General features: G+C 39.6%; 1 protein-coding gene across 2 annotated transcripts in view; it reads right to left on the bottom strand.

Annotated features, from left to right (window-relative positions):
- The window catches only part of wdr7 (WD repeat domain 7), a 207,983-nt gene that overhangs the window by 153,606 nt on the left and 32,011 nt on the right, over positions 1-22,366 (bottom strand). For both annotated transcript variants that reach the window (XM_066710923.1, XM_066710924.1), the window contains exons 14-16: positions 21,986-22,200; positions 9,970-10,730; positions 2,321-2,406 (exon numbers count right to left, since the gene is read on the bottom strand). In XM_066710923.1, coding sequence (XP_066567020.1) covers positions 2,321-2,406; positions 9,970-10,730; positions 21,986-22,200 — 1,062 coding nt within the window. The remainder of the gene's footprint in view (positions 1-2,320; positions 2,407-9,969; positions 10,731-21,985; positions 22,201-22,366) is intronic.

Raw genomic sequence — 22,366 nt, 5'->3', positions numbered from 1 at the left:
AAAAAAAAAAAAAAAAAGAAGAAAGAACAAAAATTTGCATATGAAAAAGCAGAAAGCCCTTATGGCAACAGTGCTTCAACAATTGAAGGTTAACTCCTAGATTTAGAGGTCGCAACATGACACCTCCTTTCTATAGAAAAAATAACCATATGCCGGGCATAAGTGGACACAAATTAATCCCCATGCTTTACTCTATTATACAATCACAATGGGTTCAAGCTCCTGTACAGATTTGGCAGTGTGGTGGAAATGGTCTGTTTGCTTAACTCGTGGCAGAGTTTCTTTTGTCCTCGCAGGGGATCTGCATGACAACTACCTTTTAATTTCCATACTACACACCCCGTGAATTGCTGAACGCAAGCCCTCAGGCATAGCAGCATTGTAAGTACTGTAAAAACCTCATGAAAGGCCACAGGTCTACATGTTACGGTATTTAAAACAGGCAGGCAGGTTTTCAACATAAAGTCCATCACATTTAATTTTCATTTATTTTCATTGCCCGTTTTCTTTTGCCAAAGTCGTTGAATATTTGTGCATTGGTTTTGATTTTTAATAAAATGATTGTGAAATTTATTCTAAATTTGCAGGTTATTTGTTGTAAAAAATCTACTTTTACACAATGTTAAAATGTATAATTCATTACAGAAGACTTAAAAAAAGTCTTAACATTTATTTAAAAAGTTAACATTTATTAAATTAGACATTTGCTTTCTGTAATGGGTTTAGAATTTATCGAATGCATAACATTCATACAGTGCTGAATGGACCTAAAAGAAATAACATAGCTTAAAATATATTTTAGCCTCATAACTTTCACCATATTAACTATCAACTTCACTGACAGAAAAGTGAATAAATAAACTCCTGCTAAGTTCGATCAATAGGTAAACATAGAGAAACACAATATCACATTGATGCATATTAATTTTCTTTCTATTTCATTTTTATATCCTTTGTATTCCAGGCTGCTGTGCTTAAGACTAGAAAAGGTCAAGTTTCAATTTTAAAAATAAATCAGCAATTACTTTCTGAAATAATTACACTACAGAAAGGAGAGTTCAATTGTTATACACATCAGGAAATTGTACGTGCTAAGAGAAATGGTGCTTTCTTGGCTGGTTGCCACAACGGCTGCCAAAGACCAAACGCACCTCACAGTGACCAAAACTACCGTGATAGATGCTAATGTTTGGAAAGTCAAAACAGAGTGTCTCACTGTTAGTCTGCCACACAGAGCCCATTACAGAAGTCATGGAAATCAGAGCCCAGTGCTTAATGCATATGAATTTTGTATTATTGTGTGCACTGGTTGTATGCATTCATGAAATAGTTCTCTTCAGGCAAATGGGTACATTTCCTTTCAGCAATGTATGGTTGCTTCCAAATACAATCCATACAGTTTTTGTAACATTTCTTCCATTAAATTCCCATCTGCACTGATTTATTGTACAAGGTAGACAACTTTTGACCTCTTCAAGTATACATATATATATATATATATATATACATAAATATATTTATTATATAAATACATTAAATTTAAGAAATTGATTGAACAATATGAATCACATAATTCAAAAGACAGAATTAAGACTAATTAATTATATAATAATCTACAACATTACCCCTCAAAGCATTAAACTGTGAGAACAGTGCCTAAGCTGAAAAAGTATAATAAATCAAGTATTTTTACTTCATCATTGTTATGTACCATGTACTAGCAAGGATGGTGCAATTTTGCCACTAGTTTGTTTTAACAGCACTGTAACTTCATCATAGAAAATGTGCTTATTTGTGCCACTACATTTGGGCTTTTATTTATAATCGTTTATTAGCAATACAGAGTCCTAGGAATCCAGTCCTAAAAGACCTCAAGGCAGATGAGGCTTTCATTATTAATTCTGTTTATTTATTAAATATTTAGACAACGATAGCATAGAGCTGCAGAAAAATTGAAAACTCGTCTCAGCAGGGTGACACGCTGACTGGATCTTGGCTTAACATTATACATTTAAAAGTAAACACATACTAAGGCCTTGTAATACAAACCTCTCGCTAAGCTTCCTTTTTCCTTTCCTTTCTTTCTTTCTTTAAAATGCCTCACCAACACCAGCGGATATTAATCTGTATAAGCTGTTAATGCCAAACTGGATCTCCAGAAGGAGCAGGATTCTCAGGGTTAACAACCCCTCTGTGCTTCGAAGGTTCAAGGACTCTGATATTGACAGGCTAGGAGGGAAATTTCTCATTTTTATAACTTAAGCTTCCACCTCTGTCATTTTCCCTGCACGCTTCTATGAAAACAGTGCTCTGAAGTTACCTTGTTTGATCTGTCCTTGTAGAGCTGTGCTGGAAACCTGTGAGGATGTCTTTTTAACCATCTCAGGGGTGCCTGGTTTTGGGGGCCTGAAGACAAAAGCAGAATAAAATATTTGCTTTTATTTTTTACTCAAAGAAAGGAAAAACATTTCCATGGTCTGCTATCATGCGTGTGCTTGTGGAGGTGGGGGCAGTGACAGTTTTTTGGGGGCAGAGGCAATTAATGAAAAACAATGCGATGATATTGCTGTTGAATTCTTACGAGACAGGCTTGAAAGGCAGACACATCAAGACAATCTTCATTGTATGCATTAAGTTAATAACTTTATTTTTGTATTTTATAGCTACAAAGACACTTATCTTCCATGTGTATTAAGACTGAACGATAACAGGATGGACACAATCTGCATCATTTCTTTATTTCTTTTAAGCATTAGTGCCCCTGAAATGGCTGGTGAGTCTGAACTGGCCTTCCCTGATAAACCACAGATCCTGGAGTTTGTTCAATTTATCCTCCGCACTGGAGATGAGCAGGATGCAGCGACTGCATTAACATGAGCCTCCCAGTCTCCTCATAATTAAAACACTGTCTGCTTTCTTGCTTTCAAAGACTCCTCTTTAATTTAATGGAGTGCCATCACTGCTTTTCTCGCAATAATGAAATGATATCCTCATTATATCTACCCATGCACAAAGGGTGCCCCTACCGGGTGGCTGCGATGGAAGCTACAGTCCATAAGGGATGAAGTCGAGATGGGTAAACTTCACTGCAGAACTAGAAAGACTACAAGGGAGGAGCTCTTGAAAACTAGAAACATATCTGGCCAACTTCCAGTACTGTGGCCTCATCCAAAGTACTGTTTGAATGTTTTAAATCTTAGGCTTAGGCCTATGAGCAAGGGACATGAGAAACAACAATCTTAAGCAGGCCCAAGAGAACACAAACATTTGTAAATGCCATAGTGGGCTTGCTACCTAAACTATTCAATTAGCATAGACCAGCCACTGTTTCAGTCAATTGAGCAGGCCCTCTCTGTCCGCCCACACACACACACACACACACACACACACACACACACACACACACGCAGACATGATAATCCTTCCTTCAGCTCAGCTTTATGAATTTACCCCTGAAGCCGGCTTTCAATCTACGCTGCAAAAAATAAATAGAAAGAGAGAAAAAAAAGTTGCAGCTTAAACTGTTGGATTTAGGTGTTCAAAAAACGAGAAGTGCTGAACTGTGACAGAATTCACTCTATAAGCACAAGGGAAAAAAAGCCAGAATAAACTAAAGCCCTTTATCAGAAAGGTAAGCTATAACCTCAACAATGGTATCTGCAATTGCAACAAAAAAAGAGGAGGAGAGACTTCTTGTAAAAAATAAAATTTTCAGCTGAAATAACCAAGAGCCGTTAGAAGACACTGAGGGGGGGAAAGAAAAAAAAAAAAAAAAAAAAAAAAAAAATCCTGTTTACCCACAGTACTTCAGGCAAGGAATAGTTTTGTTTGGGTTTCCCAATTATTTCACTTCCTAATTGCTTAATATCTTCTTCATTCTTATCTCAACAACTCCCCCTTGTTGTTTCATCTTAATTATTTTCCACGGTAACTAACTATTCCAGCAAAAAACAATGCTTCTGATAAGATTCTTTAAGACTGATAGTGAAGAAAAATGAAGCAAGGTACTAATCAGTCTGCTGTACACAGGGCTTCCCCTATGGGGCTCAGGACAGTGTGTGAATGTCTTTTTCCATCTCCACCTGCTTTTTAGAAGCTTGGAGCAGATTAACAGCATCACAAATAACCTTGACTGGTCCTCTAATATATCTTCAAATTTGTTTCTTAACTTTGTATACAAACTTTCAATACTCTTCCACACCTGTAGGCTGAGAGTCTTTTTTATTATTTTATATATATACACAGTACTGTGCAAACGTTTTAGGCAGGTGTGAAAAAATGCTGTAAAGTAAGAATGCTTTCAAAAATAGACATGTTAATTGATTATATTGACCAATTAACTAATGAAAAGTGAGTGAACAGAAGTAAAAACTACATCAAATCCGTATTTGGTGTGATCACCCTTTGCCTTCAAAACAGAATCAATTCTTCTAGGTTCACTTGCACACAGTTTTTGAAGGGACTCAGCAGGTAGGTTTGCCCAAACATCTTGGAGAACTAACCACAGTTCTTCTGTGGATTTAGGCAGCCTCAACTGCTTCTCTCTCTTCATGATCAGGGCTCTGTGGGGGCCATACCATCACTTCCAGGACTCCTTGTTCTTCTTTATGCTGAAGATAGTTCTTAATGACTTGCTGTACGTGTGGGGTCATTGTCATGCTGCAGACTACATTTGGGGCCAATCAGATGCCTCCCTGATGGTATTGCATGATGAAAAAGTATCAGCCTGTACTTCTCAGCATTGAGGAGACCATTCATTCTGACCAATTCCCAATTCCATTTGCAGAAATGCAGCCTTCCTTGCAAGGAAGCTCCACCATGCTTCACTGTTGCCTGCAGACACTCATTCATGTACCGCTCTCCAGCCCTTCGGCAAACAAACTGGCTTCTGCTACAGCCAAATTTTGACTCATCAGTCCAGAGTCCAGGGCACCTTCTGGCATTTTTCTCCACCCCAGTTCCTGTGTTTTCGTGCATAGTTGAGTCGCTTGGTCTTGCTGCCACGTCGGAGGTGTAGCTTTTTGGCCGCAAGTCTTCCATGAAGGCCACTTCTGACCAGATTTCTCCGGACAGTAGTCGGGTGTACCAGGGTCCCACTGTTTTCTGCCAACTCTGAGCTGATGGCACTGCTGGACATCTTTCGATTGTGAAGGGAAGTAAGCATGATGTGTCTTTCATCTGCTGCAGTAAGTTTCCTTGGCCGGCCACTGCATCAACGTTGCCCATTTCTTTGTGCTTCTTCAAAAGAGCTTGGACAGCACATCTGGAAACCCCCGTCTGCCTTGAAATTTCTGCCTGGGAGAGACCTTGCTGATGCAGTATAACTACCTTGTGTCTTGTTGCTGTGCTCAGTCTTGCCATGGTGTCTGACTTTTGACAGTCAACTGTCTTCAGCAACCTCACCTTGTTAGCTGAGTTTGGCTGTTCCTCACCCAGTTTTATTCCTCCTACACAGCTGTTTCTGTTTCAGTTCATGATTGTGTTTCAACCTACATATTGAATTGATGATCATTAGCACCTGTTTGCTATAATTGTTTAATCATACACCTGACTATATGCCTGCACAATACCGGACTACACTGTGCAAGTGTACCTAGAAGAATTGATGCTGTTTTGAAGGCAAAGGGTGGTCACACCAAATATGGATTTGATGTAGATTTTTCATCTGTTCACTCACTTTGCATTTAGTTAATTGATAAATATAATCTATTAACATGTCTATTTTTGAAAGCATTCTTACTTTACAGTATTTTTTCACACCTGCCTAAAACTTTTGCACAGTACTGTGTGTGTGTATATGTATATATATATATATATATATATATATATACATACACACTCACCTAAAGGATTATTAGGAACACCATACTAATACTGTGTTTGACCCCCTTTCGCCTTCAGAACTGCCTTAATTCTACGTGGCATTGATTCAACAAGGTGCTGAAAGCATTCTTTAGAAATGTTGGCCCATATTGATAGGATAGCATCTTGCAGTTGATGGAGATTTGTGGGATGCACATCCAGGGAATGAAGCTCCCGTTCCACCACATCCCAAAGATGCTCTATTGGGTTGAGATCTGGTGACTGTGGGGGCCAGTTTAGTACAGTGAACTCATTGTCATGTTCAAGAAACCAATTTGAAATGATTCGACCTTTGTGACATGGTGCATTATCCTGCTGGAAGTAGCCATCAGAGGATGGGTACATGGTGGTCATAAAGGGATGGACATGGTCAGAAACAATGCTCAGGTAGGCCGTGGCATTTAAACGATGCCCAATTGGCACTAAGGGGCCTAAAGTGTGCCAAGAAAACATCCCCCACACCATTACACCACCACCACCAGCCTGCACAGTGGTAACAAGGCATGATGGATCCATGTTCTCATTCTGTTTACGCCAAATTCTGACTCTACCATCTGAATGTCTCAACAGAAATCGAGACTCATCAGACCAGGCAACATTTTTCCAGTCTTCAACTGTCCAATTTTGGTGAACTTGTGCAAATTGTAGCCTCTTTTTCCTATTTGTAGTGGAGATGAGTGGTACCCGGTGGGGTCTTCTGCTGTTGTAGCCCATCCGCCTCAAGGTTGTACGTGTTGTGGCTTCACAAATGCTTTGGTGCATACCTCGGTTGTAACGAGTGGTTATTTCAGTCAAAGTTGCTCTTCTATCAGCTTGAATCAGTCGGCCCATTCTCCTCTGACCTCTAGCATCAACAAGGCATTTTCGCCCACAGGACTGCCGCATACTGGATGTTTTTCCCTTTTCATACCATTCTTTGTAAACCCTAGAAATGGTTGTGCGTGAAAATCCCAGTAACTGAGCAGATTGTGAAATACTCAGACCGGCCCGTCTGGCACCAACAACCATGCCACGCTCAAAATTGCTTAAATCACCTTTCTTTCCCATTCAGACATTCACTTTGGAGTTCAGGAGATTGTCTTGACCAGGACCACACCCCTAAATGCATTGAAGCAACTGCCATGTGATTGGTTGGTTAGATAATTGCATTAATGAGAAATTGAACAGGTGTTCCTAATAATCCTTTAGGTGAGTGTATATACACACACAGTACTGTGCAAAAGTTTTAGGTTATGGTTGGATTCAACTTGCACAAGGATATTAAAGTTACATATATATATATATATATATATATATATATATATATATGTAATTTGATAGATATACATTATATTTTGGTTCCACTGTATTGTTCTGTAATACAATTAGACTGTGCTGTATTAAAAGGGTGTTTTCAAGCATACTGAAGTTGAAAATGACTTATTGGCAGACAGATGAAAGTAAATGACAAAACAGAAAAGTGCAGATACATGAAATTCAGTTTTAAAAGTATCAATGAAGGGCCTAAGTTACTAACGAGACTTGCAATTTTCCTTGAGCAAAATTAAGTTACACATAGACCTACATGATACCCAGGGATATATTAAAATATATTTACTACAAAAGGGTTTTAAAAGTGCAAACCTTATCGGGAAGTACCGTCTTTTGCATCAAATTGCAGACTAAATGAGCTTACAGAGCAGGGGAAGAAACAGAACTGGTACAAGACGTTGGCGTTAAAGTCCAATTCATCACCGCTGGGCAAATTTATTCAGCAATTTGGTGTCTGAAGCCGAGCCCTTTTGTACGAGCCATTCCATTGTTTGAATTTGTATAAAGTGCTGTTCAGTGGAAGAAAGCAGCACAATACCTCTTGCACTAATGGATTTCATTTAGACTATTGTACTGTTTATCAAAGACTCAAGGCACAGGGAAATTTACTACTCTTTAACAGAGTCTTTTTCATTTACACCACGGAGGGTGGCAACTAGAAGACATCAGCAAGTACATTTTATTTGCATCAGTTTCTACAAAGGATTTTCCATATAATTGAAGGAAATAGAAACAGAAAAACAGGGTAAGGAAAGCTGGTGCTTCTATGGTACGAATATGAATCCCAGATCAGGTACAATACCATTATATTCGGTACATGGTTAAACCAATTAACACTAACCAGTAGAAATTGAACAGTGTTCTGCCTAGCCTATATAATGTAGGCAGAACAAAATGTGTTACTATATTGACTTTTTATTTGTGAAAGGCCCAAATAATACATTTTAAATGTATTTTTTAATAAAAGTGACCGAATGTCTGACTGGCTGGTCTTTGCCATTCGCCAAAACGTTTTTTACTGCTTAGACTGGTATTACATAGTAGGCTAATCTTTAGTACTGACTATTACACTGATGGAATGGATGGTGTTTGGCAGTACACCGCCACCAAGAGACAGTTTTAAAAAATGTAAAGCTATTTTGTTATAATTATCCAGGAAGAAGTTTAGTACAGTGTCTGAGAACTTCCACACTTTCATGAAACAATTCTCTAACAAAACTGTTCCACCCTGTGCAAACTGTAGCTCCACAAACTTGAGAAAGAAAGACAACCATATAAACATGTGCTTTAAAATATCAAGCAGTAGGGCAGGACACCTGGTATCTTCAATGGGATTGTGTGTATGCCTGTCTGTCTGTCTACCTGTCTATCCATCTAAGAAGATGACACTTCAAAGGGTGATATAAATAGACTATGAAATTGTCATCTCCTGGTGTTTCATGAACAGTGTGAAACACTAAATCTTTCAGTGCCCAATGGGGAGGTGGAAACCCAAACAATAAGGGCTTGTTGGCTTCACTGTACAAATATCAAACAGAGGACAACAGCTCAATATTGTATAGACCTTCAGCCCACACTTCCATTAATCTGTAAAGACACAACCTGAAAGTGATCTGAAGTTCAAAGAAACTGGTAACTTAGCTATGGGGGAATTTTCAGCCTTTTAGGCAAATTAATTAGGTCCACTTCAGGATCTTATTCCAAACCTGAAAATTACAAAAATCAGACACATTCAACAGTAACGATACTTCAAGTATCACTGTGCAACAGTTCAAAGTTATGGTTGGATTCAACTTGCACAAGGATAAGTCATCCAAGGGAAGTAAGTATGACTATTGTAAACAATTCCACTATTGTGTAATGCTGAGCTACTAAACCACCATTTTATGCTACTATAAAACTATAAGTTATGACATGTGATGAGTATCCTTTAACCCAAATTGTCAATGGGGAACCATTACATGTTTATGCCAGAACTATTTATTGATTGATTTGGTAAGCAGCAATTTTCAAAATTAGTCCATAACCATTTCGATAACCATTTCTACTAATATCTATGACTCATTTTATTTTTTCAGAATTAAAGAAAGTATACATATTTCTTTAAGCTCAGATGAATAATATCAACAATAAGCAAATCGAACACACACTGTGCCCTACACATAAGATATTTAGTATTGAAAACACTGAAAATCTATAGTGTCTTTGAGGAATCATGCCAATTACAGCAGCAAGCCTGCTTTGCATTTCATACTACTTTTTGTGTGTGTGAAACTGGTGCAGCAATCTTTTACACCTCATTCAGAGTCAATAAAAACAGCCGGTATTATAAGCAAATATCAATGCAATTAAAGTGTGCTCTATGATAATATTTGTTTTAATATTGAAGCCTCCAATACCTTTCATAAAATTATATAAGCTTATTGTATTAACTGGAGATGGCTTTGAGAAAACAGGAAATTTACGCTTGCTTATGAATCGAAATACATCAACAGAGATGCTTCTCGCAAAGTTTATAATTTGTTTTTTGTTTTTACGATAAACTGCAGAAATCTAACACCCTATGTACCATTAGACCAGATTAATTCAAATAAAAGAGCTTTAGGTACTGCATGGTGAAGCATACAGACATCTACACTGTAATTAGTAAAGAGTACAATTTCAAATATCGTATTCATTATTGTATCATAATATCATCATGTAATGTAAGTCTTTAACATGGTGCATGTGGAGTGAAGTGTTATCCCGCCACCTTAAAGCAAGCTTTAGAAATCAGGGTAATTATGAATGGCCTACCTGACTGGGGCCTTCTTCATGTGTTCGCCCACAAAGGTGGCATTGGTCATGCTCATGAGGGTGTTGGCCAGGGAAATGACAGAGAGTAGGTGCTGAGTAGTGACAGCCCTAGACACACCGTAAGTGCCCTTCCCCAGGATCTCGGACACGGACATCTTCCTACCCATGGGGTCCTGCCCGCCTCCACCCATGGCCATCCGGACCATGGAGTCCTTAAAGGTGGGAAGCATGAGAGACATGTGGCCTCCCCGCGAGAGCAGGCCGAAGGAGACGGGGCAGTGGGGCTTCAGCATGCCCAGGCGGCTCAGGCACACCTCGTCAAGAGTACCGTTGAGGCCCCAGGCATGAAGGCAGGACATGAAGAGCTTGGCAGTGTCCATGGTCAGGTTGTACTCCAGCAAGCTGAGAGACTTGGACTTGGGGTCGTCCTTCCGCTGGCGCCGGAGCTCCTCGTCTTCATCATCCTCGTCATCCAGGAGGTGCTCCTTGATGTTCTCCTTGATGGTCTCCTTGACTTGCTTGAGCAGGACTGCCGCCCTCTTACCAGCCAGGAAGGATCCCCCTTTGTCGGAGCTCCCCGAGGCCTTCTGCAGGCTCTCTGGGGAGACCAGGGTAGGGTTGGGCCTGGACGCCTCCTCCGTCAGCAACTGGATGATAACGGCCTCCACGTCAAAGAAGAGCACATGCATGTCCGGGTCTGTCAGGTTGGTCTTCATAGCCTGTACCATCAGGGAGTTGTGGGAATACTTGGGCAAATTACCCTAGGGAACAGACAGAGAAAATGTCATAACCCCGAAATCACACACAAGCAAATACAAAAACACCCCATCACTAGGATGCAAGGATATCGGATACCACGACTGTTCAGCTATATTTGTTTGGGTCCATTCCCACCGCAGCAGCTCTTAAATAATCTGAATTCATCTTGATGAGGGTCAATTAATTTCACAACCATCTGCAGGGAAGCAGAGAATTAAAACAGAAGGGATTCAGGATTGTGCACCTGTTGGTTTTATACACCTCTGATTACAACAGAAATACTGGAAAAAGGCTTCACATAGTGTGTGTATAAAATTAGCGTGTGTATGTACACAATTCTCACCCTTAAATTACAAAAATTATTCTGTCCTTGATTTAGTCATATGAATATTATCCAATAAACTACACTTATTTATCAATATCTTTCCAAAAGTTTCTTGAACACTGATTAAGCCTCAACAAATTCCACCTGATTAAACCAAGGTAAGTCAGGGAATGTGTAAACATTGATTCTGTGAACATGAAAGATTCTCCACCAAGGGGAAACTTCAAAGTTATTATTTATTTGGGTAATCAACTATTTATTAAAATCCAAATACAGATGTTACGTTTTAGAAACTTTGTTAAGATCACGAAATGGAACAATGGGAGAACACTACACTTGGATGGAGACGGAATTAAATAAACTAAGTAGCCGAACGTTAAAGTTCTAAACTGATTATCACCAGTACAGCTTAATCTCATTCACGGTAACAGTTGTGGTACCTTTTATCAGTTTACAGTGATTCATGGAATTCAGTTGACCAGCAAGAATTGATTATTTCTAACAAGTTGTTTGTCATGGAAGAGGCATCAATTTCTCTATCATCAGCAAAGAAAAAGCATCAGTCACAGCAACCAAGCCCATTCCACACAACCATCTCATACAGTGCATCTGCCTTCTCCTTCAACACCAATGAGCATTCAATAAGAATCAGCCCAACGTCCATTACTGACAATTAGTGCTTAGGAGGTTTGTATTGTCACCGCGTTCAATGGCAGTTAAGCACCTTCAATGAGAGCCAGCGTCTGCTTCAGTGATCACAGTTATCTCAGACAAAAACCCATTGCACAACTGTTTGGGTTCATAAAACGATGAGAGAACCTTTTGAAATGATGTAGCCTTCAAAGGCAAATGTATTATAATTCCGAGTTTCATTTCATGAATTGGGAAAGGAGACAAGCCACCGCAAAACTATTAGTTTACAAACAAACTGCTCTTTTGCCTTGTCGTTATCAAAAGCACTGCTCTGTCTACTTGTGTCTGACCTATATATCCCTCCATTTAACATGAAAATCACTAAGCCAAAGCACATTGTCATGAATGTTCGGTATCAGGTATTCAAATTTATATCAAAGCCCTGCTCTATGTTTCTACAGTCACATCCCAGCCTGAAACACCTTAGATATGCAAGGTGACTCTAGAGACTCATTTGACATATCAGCTAGAGGAGACAACCTGCCCTGAACGGGATTACCAAAGAGAACCAAGACGAACTTACTGCTTTCTTAAAAGTCTTTGATAAAGGAAAGCAAGTCAAACAGTACAATGCACGGAGAGACTATATTGTAATAGATGAACTGATTTCCAGCTCAAAACCTTACTGTAAGAGCCTCCTCTGGAACTTTTTGTGGCTGAAACAGGCACTCACACACTATCAGTCAATTACCACAAGGGGATTTAATTTATTTATCCATCTAACAATTTATTTATTTATTTGGGAATGGGTCTTATAACAAAATACTAATAAAAGGGGTAAAACAAATCTGTTGCCAATGAGGTGTGAAAAATGTCTTTGTGACCCTGGCTTTTGTCTGTAGCCAGCCCCTGCAACCCCATCACACTCACTCTTTGAAGAAAGAAAGACAAAGCCACTCAGACGGAGCATTACAAAAAAATAAAATGAAAAAACAGGTCTGTACAACATCACACAAAAGGATTCTTTCTTCGAGACCTTAACATACCTAACTAAACATATCCAAATTTTCAGTGTCCATTTCAGCACAAAGCTTATTAGGGACATTCTGTCAGAATTCAATACGTCTAGCCAGTGTGGTGTGGTCTGAACGGCGTCACCTTATTTTGCTTTATTTTTCATTTATTTTCTCTCTCTCTCTTTCACTCGCTCTCCCCCCAATTTATTAAGGCTCAAATTAAGCAATTCTTCCAAGGCCTGGATTGGTTCATGGAGAAAGGCTGCCCTCTACAGCCCACATGTAGTCACAGCAGGTGAACAAAGGCTTGAAATAGTGCATTACTTTTCACGCTCGGCTGCAGTGGGCCACATTTTGACCACTGACCCTGTGATTCACCAGCCAGGACTCTACCAGGCAAGTGAAAGGAGGAGCTCCCTTAAAGCAGGCCAAAAGGAACACAATAAACATGGTGAAAATTGTGATTTTCAATGCATTTGGAAGGATTTATATCCAGTTGCCTGTGCAAATACTATACATTTATGTACGTATTTATTTTATCATGTTTTTTCAGTATATTTATGAAGTGGTTACCATGCAACAAACCAAAACTAGAAATTAGGGATTAAATCTTCGGTTAAAAAAAAATCCTGTTGCAAAAAATACCCGATTGTGCGTTTGTTTCAGGCCCATTTGCTATGAAAAAAACATGATGCTGCACAACCTGCCCTGCACAGTCCTGCCCTGTTAATATCACAAAGCTCTACAGCTCTACAAACAAAAAAGTGCACATTGCTCAAGTGTTTCTTTGGAGTGAATTTCAGTTGATCAATTGAAAAAAAGAGAAAAGGGAATTGAGGTGAAAAGCAAATAACCATTTTCTTCCATTCCTCCTGCATCTAGGAATGGGTCTGAAAGGAAAATGCTCTCCTCTTTGCTGTACTCTGTGGGAGACTCAATTTCCACAGGGCAACAGGAAGCGAAGAGCACGTACAGCATTCTTCTTAACCACACTCGAGACATGAGCTTTTTATTTAATCTCAGCACAATCTAAACTGGGGAGCAGTCTCTTGGTTTGGAAAAAAGAATCAGGCAAAAGGAAGGGATGGGGGTGAGTGGAAGGAGCCGGGATGACTCTAAAGGCCATTCGTGGAAAAGATGAATTCCCAAATTTGATTTTGGTGGGTACGGAAGACATACAATAACAACACACAATTCAATCACAGGACTCTCGGACAGAGGAGGACTATTTTTATTATCATCATCATTTTCATCAAATACAGATCTCCTGCTCAGTACAGCTGCAGGCGGAGGGGAAAGGGGATCTGAGGAGCAACAGCATGTGAATTATAAACACATTGTGGCTGTGAGATCCAAGGGCAGTGCGTTTACTGGGGAAAGCTCTCTCATTACAGACTGTTGAGGGGCCGCCTCACACAATCCAAGTGCTCCTCAGAAACACAGGAATATCTCCTTCAGATTTTTTTATTTTTTTTATTTTGTTACAAACTAAAAATGAACTTGGCGAATAGCAGGGCTGTACCATCTCCAATAACCCCGTACTGCCTCTCAACCAATTTGTTAGGACGATATTTGAAGATCGCAGGTTTCTTCCTCCTATGTCTGACCCCTGATCTATTCTACACAGCTGCCCACTCAATTCATGTCATTCGGTTTGTGTGTTGCACTTATGATATATCTGCACTTGTGTAATGTTGTAAACATATACAAAGTATTGTAGAACCATTCTTGTAATAAGTTGCAAGTATAATAAAACAATGACAACATTCAAGAATATAAATATCATAAGATGTGTAAATTATATTCTTATTAGCTTAATTGTTTTGGTTTGGCTTTAACAGACATTTGGATACAGATATAGAGTATCTCATCTGAATACACTCTTAAGTCTAGGGGAGTGACATAACAGGCGCCTGAACACAATGTACAAGACCTGCCTATTGGCATGATGGGTCTGTGGCTCATTTGTGGGTGTGGATCGGGCTTTCAGAGGGGGTGTCTGTGACAGCAGTCGGACTGAAAGCTCTGACCACAAACACCACTACATTATTAATGAGATTTGCTCCTTTAACTAGCGTGGAGATTGAGAAAACTCAGTTTATTAATGCTAAAGACATAGTAGCACATAAACAGTTCTCAGACGAAAGGCTTTACAGTGCCATTAACTTGCTGGTCAATGACAAAAGACAGACGTCCATGAGTATAAAATTTAAAAAAGGCTTAATGAGCATCAGAGCACAACACAAGTCTTTTGACCAAAATGTTTCAGTTTTTACTCTGTGGAATTACTACAGTAAATTACAGTTTGATAAATAATCCACTACTGGTGTTTATGCAAAACATCAAAACAAAGCAAAAACACACACAAATTCCTTACTCATTTTGATTACAATCAAGAGGGAAGTTTGCAATTCTGCACAGAAGTGCTTGTAGCCCCCAGTACAGTCAGACTATTTGTAAAGATGAGCTGAAGAGAGAATGAGCAATACTGTGAATATCCTATAGTACTCTGGCTATTCCTGTTCTTTACAACAAAATCAACGAAAACCATCACGGGCCTACGAAGCAATAAAATGTTTCTACCGAATCATACTTGGAAGCACTAACATCAATGTAAGAATCCAAAGTGAACACTAAAAATATTGCTGATGGTGGTACTCAAATCATACAAACTCAGCAGCTTCACATTGCAAATTCCCTAATAAATTTTGATTCCAGTTATAAAGGCATCGATCATTTTTTTGGGACAAATGTAGTTCTCTCTCTTTGGCTGTGTTCTCAGCACACACAGACTCTGCCATGAGAGCACGCACCAGCAGCTGGGATCACCTGACTCAGGTGGAATGTGCAGATCAAACACAAGAGAGGAGGCCGGGATGATTGCAAGTGCAAGCATTCCATGGTGATTATGTGTTATTACCTTCGTAAAGGGCTGTATTTGGTCCTGTTGTCGTTTTTATCTCGTGAAATAATGGTTTGTTTTGACAGGAGCTATTGCCGTGTTAGCAGTCAGTGCAGAATTATCCTGTCACTGGGAGTGATGGGATATTACCTGAAGAAAGAAGCTGGATGGTTTGGGCAGATTGTGGGCTGAGAAGAGGGCCTTTTAATTTCATCCAGCTGTTTTACTGCAGACACTGACACTTACTGTAATCGTGGAGACCAAGAAACAGTAACTCAAATTGCACTTCAGCAGCCTTGATAGAGGGCCAAAGGGAAAAAAATAAAATCTCAGATTTTTCTTTTTTTAATCATGCCTTACAAATGGCAAGGTCTGAAAAGCCACAAAGGCATGTGTGCTTGATGCATCTTTGCAATGTCCATTGATCCAGCTTGTCTGTAAAGATTTAGCAATTTATTTCAAAGACTAAAAAAAAAAAATGTGAGGAGTGAGGATGAAGTAACCATCTTGATTCTTTTCATAACTGCTTTCAGTATAATCTGACCATGAAATTAAACAAATATATTCCCTATGGAAAAATACAAATCCAGGGAATACTAGCTATCCTATAACCAATATAAATTACATATAATAATGGAACCTAATCCCAAGTGAAAGCTGATTAAAAAATCATATAGCCAAACCACACAAATGTGACAAAGCAGATTACTTTGACCATTATTGTATAGACCTATCAAAACAATCTACCAAATATTTCATGTCTATTCAACACAAAATGCATTTACAAAGCCAGACACAGATGTTACATTTCAAAACAAGGAAGTATTGACCCACTGATTAACTATGCCACATTTAGCACTGCACATCCTACGAATACAATTGCCTTACATTACATTAGAGCTACAGTGGAATGGGGTAGACTGTTCCAATAGTTTAACCTTAAAGAAACCGTAGCACATGACAACTTACAAAAAACAAACAGTCAAAAATGAAAGAGCTCCAGGTTATCCCGTTACCCTATTATACTTCTTCATAAGCCAAGTGGCCAATTAATTGCAGGGATCAGATTTCAGACACTTTATGATGACACCCTCTTTTCAAACCAATTCAAACACTGAGGCTAGGCTTCACCATAAGCATGTCGTATGCTTCCTAAATAAATGGCAGAGCCCAATCTCATCATCTTGCTGAACAGGAGTAGAAACCATTTAGTTCTCTTGGCATTCACAGAGGCCTGGGTGAAATTAAATCAATTTTTTGTTTTCATGATTCTCTATGGAGCAGATTGGGGTAAATCTGCAGCCACACCAGCTGTCATTCGAATCCCAAAGAGGCTCCTGTAGCACCTCCTGTCAAAATTAGAAAGGTGGCCCTCACTTCCACAAGGCAACACTCCTACCCTCCTTCTGAAATGTATTTTAAGAATTAATGTTTAAGAACAAACTTCAGATGCTAGACGACGGATTCAGCTTATTAGAAAAGCCCTTATAAAATATATAGAAAGGGCACACATTATATACATGGGAAGATAAAGGCATCAAAAACAAACAGCAGAACACAACAACCAATGAGAGATTTTAAATGTAGTAATCTGTCCTTTTACAAGTTAAGCAAAAGCCAAATTTCTAGAGGCCTGAGGCTTAGCTTGCTAAAGCCGCTCATATCCTGATAGAGATATGTATTATATGCCATGTTTTGCAAAGGCCAGTCTAAACTGGAATGCACCAGAGACCACTGGTATTCAAGCTACCAAGTGTACATCCTTGTACATGGACCTGTATTATGGAGCTACAGAGACATCTCAGAATGAGGTCTGAAGAGTTCCATTATGGTCCTTCATGACAATAAATACATATATATCACCACCATCACCATCAGCCTATATCGATCCACTGCTGGAGGAAGGCCTCCCCAAGACGTTTCCACTTGCTTCAATCCACAGCTTCTCTTTTCCATGTGACGCCTGCGAAGTGTATAAACTGTATACATCTATGTATACATCTGTTAGAGTCATGTAGCACTCTCCTACTTTTGCACTGTTCTTTGTTATACTTCTTCTTGGTTTGAATTATCAGCCCATCAAACAAACAATTCATTAATAATAAAATGAGTCATGTAAAATCTCCACCATTAATTTACTCATTCTGTTTTCAGATCTCGCTTGGAGCCTTTGTAAACCATGGCAGCCCCCAGACTTTAGCTTGATCCCCCTTCTGCCCCCCCATAGCCCTTTCCCTCTGCCTCCAGCACTCATCATAGGTGCAGAGTAATCAGCCAAGACTCCTTCATCCCACCAGGTCACTGAACGGCCAGCTGCAGTAGCGGCCTCACAGTCAGGGAAGATCAAACTAATTAGACCAAATGTGCAGCAGGCAAGAGGAAAGGTCAAGAATCCTGTAACACTGTCAGTGTGAGGAAAGGCGGGGGGTAGCAGGGAGAGAAAAAAAAAAGCTTTAGGTTCCCCTTTGTTCAGAGGCTCAGACAGCAAGCCACACTCATGCTATCGTTTAAGGTCATCTATCACTTGCTTCCCACTTTTTGGTCTTAACGAGCTGGTCTCTCGGCAATAGCCCTCCCCCCGATCCGCCATTTAAAAATTACAACAATAGAGGCATGAAAGGGCGAGGAAAAAAAAAAAAAATGGGGAGAAAATACATAGGACATCTTATTAGTTTCAAATGAAAATACAGCCAGGAGGAGGAAGAGAAAAAATCTTGCTCGAAAACACCATAAACATATGACACTGTGATTTAACCATATCTCTGTCAAGACTCCTCATGTCTTGGTTCATGGTGTAACTGAATGCAGTTTAGAAAAAATGAATGGAAGAAGAAAGGTCATCTACGTAGATGTATAAACAACCAGGATCGGATTTTAACGTTTAAGGCCGATTACTGGGCACATACTTGAAATCAATGGAAATGATGATTGACATGCAGTTAGAAAAAAGCTGAGGGCTGATGGTTGTTTTAATGCACAATGCAACCAGCCCAAGCTAATACATATATACATGTATATAAACAATGTGTGTGTTGTGTGTGTATATACATATAGAGAGAGAGAGGAGCAGTCCATTCCACTGCACAGAGAACAATACAGGATACTTTTACTTTATCCAAAAATCTGATTATTTTTTACCATGTTACAAATAAATTGGTAAGGCAGGAATCTGTATCCACTACCTCGTGGGATCCCAATGTACCTGATACAGTCTTGTATACCTCTTGTAAAGCAGCACATCACAACAGCTGATTAACAGCAGATTAAAGAAAGGTGTGTGGAGTCAAAAAGTGGGAGATGACGAGGCACCTAAGAAGATTCCATCAGATTATCCTCGCTGATTACGGAATTTAAGAACATAAAGTTTACAAACGAGAGGAGGCCATTCCACCCATCGTGCTCGTTTGGTGTCCATTAATAACTGAGTGATCCAAGGATCCTATCCAGGCTATTTTTAAATGTTCCCAAATTGTCGCTTCAACCACATCGCTGGGGAGTTTGTTCCAGATTGTGACGACTCGCTGTGTGAACAAGTGTCTCCTGTTTTCCGTCTTGATTGCCTTGAAGCCCAATTTCCATTTGTGTCCCTGGGTCCGTGTGTCCCTACTGATCTGGAAAAGCTCCTCTGGTTTGATGTGGCCGATGCCTTTCATGATTTTGAAGACTTGGATCAAGTCCCCATGTAGTCTCCTCTGTTCCAGGGTGAAAGGGTTCAGGTACCTCAGTCTCTCAGTAGGACATTCCCTTCAGACCTGGAATAAGTCTGGTTGCTCTCTTCTGAACTGCCTCTAGAGCAGCGATATATCTTTCTTGAAGTGTGGAGCCCAGAACTGTACACAGTATCCAGATGAGCTCTAACTAGTGCATTGTCTTAAACTTAACTCAGATAAGTCTCAATAAATATTTTATATATACATGTGTGTGTGTGTGAGAAGATAGTGAAAAGAAAACAGGGCTATATTTTGGAAAATCCCTAAACGTTTACAGGCAAGGGATATGTATCAAAACTGTGTCCCAGCAGGAAGGCAGCCCTCAGTGGCAGTGAGCCCTCAGCTCACAGTAAAAAATGTTTTTTTCCAATGTGGCACAAAGAATGAGTGTCCTGGGCAGAGTAACACTTTGCCACCCATTCCCCATGTGTTTCCAGGCATGTTATCATGTTATGCACAGGCCTGGGCATTCTCTGGGTAGTAAATGCTAATCCATGTATTATAACATGAGCGGAACTGAAAAAGGGAAGAGGATAAATCTATCATGACTGCCAGGACTAACACTGCACAGTGTCTTATCAGGGTTCGACACCTCCTTAAAGTTAGATTGTACCTGTGGACCATTCTATTCTTCCTTGATACTTTATCATAATTTTACGGACTAATGTGTGCATTAATTTTCATACCATTTTCATTATCATTGTAATATTAAATTTATGTAGATCACTGTATGCAATGCTATTAAAACCACTGACGATGTCTACAAAATAACCCCAGTTAAGGGGAATTGTCAAGTTTTTCCATACAAAGATCCACAAGGCAACCTACAGGTACTCTGACTCGCTGGGATACTTGTACATCTGCAGAGCATCATGACATTTTTACATTCAGTTAACACTTTATATCTGTGTGCAGATCCATAGGAGTAGTGTATATTTAAGTTGCCGCTTGCAACAGTATTTGCATGCATCAATACACTGTACCTATGTTGTACACCCATCATAAGCTGAAAAGCTGGCAGTGGATTGTTTCTGATTTACCAATCCTGCTCTCTAGTCTCTGAAGTAGCAAGGGGAAAACGGAGTTGTCAGTACCAACATTGAAAGCTAAAATTGGCTTTTTTTTTTTTCTCTCATCGAACAAACTTTAAATATCAAACCATACATTTTGGAAGTGGGCAAAAACATTTTAGAAAGGGAAAGGCAGAGAATGACAAGGAACTGCCTAACAACCATATAAAGCACATGTGTCTTATGTGACAAATAGGAGAGACAACACAGAACTTCTAAGGGGATATTACACACAGCACATGCACACTCTACATTAACTTAACTCCTCTCCAGACAGTTTTCTAGCTATTTGATAGTCATTTCCCCCGTTATATCCTTTCTAGTAGCAATAGGGGACACTATGTTATCAAATGGGGGTGTCATTTCCTTGTCTAATTGCTTGGAAGAGCCACTATCTTGCAGTGCCGCCTGAAATGGTTGTACAGCAGACAGCCAACTGAATTCCCCAACGAGATAGACGGCATGCATTTTTCATAAAGCGATTATCCCCTCCATCGCTCAGCTCATTTCATTTTTTTTCCCTACTTTTCTTCTGCTCCTTCTTTTGAAATCTCTAATTGTTTTTTAACTGGACACACACCAGTCAGGAATCAGTCCTGGGTAAGTGCTGAACATGTTATTAAAAAACAAGACTGCAGTTGACTAATGCAGTTTCAAAATGTACCATAAACATAAAATGCTATTTCTAAAGTACATGCTTATATGGATTATAATCTCATAAAAAAAAATTTAAAAAGTGGCCATGTGGAAAAAATATGGAGAACTCCGTGTTTGTAGTTCTTATTACCAAAAAATAAAAAAATGTGAATACATACATAATCTATGAACCAACAAAAAGACACTTTCCTGGTGTGGAATCCTGGTATGGGAGGGTCACAGATTTTCTTTCCACCTGACCTCTTAACTAACAAATGCAACTTATCGTCTTTCTTTTTTAATATCTTTTCTGTACATGTTTTACCTGTAATTTGTATTGGGCATGTCTTGTCAATAAATGCATTTAATGTGTAACTGCCTTCCCTAGTCTCTTTGATAAGTGCAACATATTTCTATCTGTATAAAATGTTAAACTAGAGCTCATACATACAGCAAGTTAATCCTTTACGTTTTTCACTTGTCAGAAACTGTTGAAGGATGCACTTGCTATTCAGATTAAAATAAGGGGCATCTAGTGTATTATACTTATATTGTGATCCATTAGCTGTATAACTAATTATACTGTACATGTGTATATATTTCACATTGACCAATTCCAGTAGTTAAAGCCCATGGTGCTTCTGGTTATCATTCCACCTGAGCTCTTAATACGTCATAGGTTGAATGCAGGTGAGGTTTTAAAGAAACTTCTAGAAACTGCTGCATTGTGGCCCTGGAGGACTGCATATTAAGAGCACTGTGGGAGTAGTTCAGTCAAAACTAATTTTCAGAAGCAATTAAACTATTTCCAAAATGTCCCCTTCAAAGAAGATCATGCACAGGTATGAGACGATTTATTTGGAATTGTAGAGATGGGATTACAAGGTCTCGCCATGATGATCACAAAGGTGAACACAGTCATTGCAAATGCAGTCAAACCCATGTTTGCGCAGGGGACAGCTCACCTTGTCAGAAGCCTCGGAGGCCAGCAGGTTGGTGGCAAGCGTCTGCAGCTTGTGGTGGGCCATGTTCTTTAGGGCAGCCAGGCTTCGGCGAGTCATGGCCTGCTTGAGGTTGACGGCCGAGTGGCTGAGAGAGTCGACGGCGGCCGGGACAGCCTCGTCGCAGGCGTTCAGGATCTCCACTGCAGTGATGCCCATAACACAGCGGTCCAGGGCCCCTGAGAGGAACAGCACAGGCTCAGAAACTACTCTAATTTCACCAGTCTCGTGGAAAGGCCATCAGATTCATATCATTAAATGTTCTTTTCTTAACACATCTCTGGTGATGTGACCAATGAACCCTATACATGCAGCAATTTTAATGAAATGGAGACAGAGATTCCT

This window comes from Amia ocellicauda, chromosome 8 (assembly GCF_036373705.1).
Source record: "Amia ocellicauda isolate fAmiCal2 chromosome 8, fAmiCal2.hap1, whole genome shotgun sequence".
In the NCBI taxonomy this organism is placed as follows: Eukaryota; Metazoa; Chordata; class Actinopteri; order Amiiformes; family Amiidae; genus Amia; species Amia ocellicauda.
Note: the sequence above shows the minus strand (reverse complement) of the source record. Positions and strands in the feature narration are given on the sequence as shown.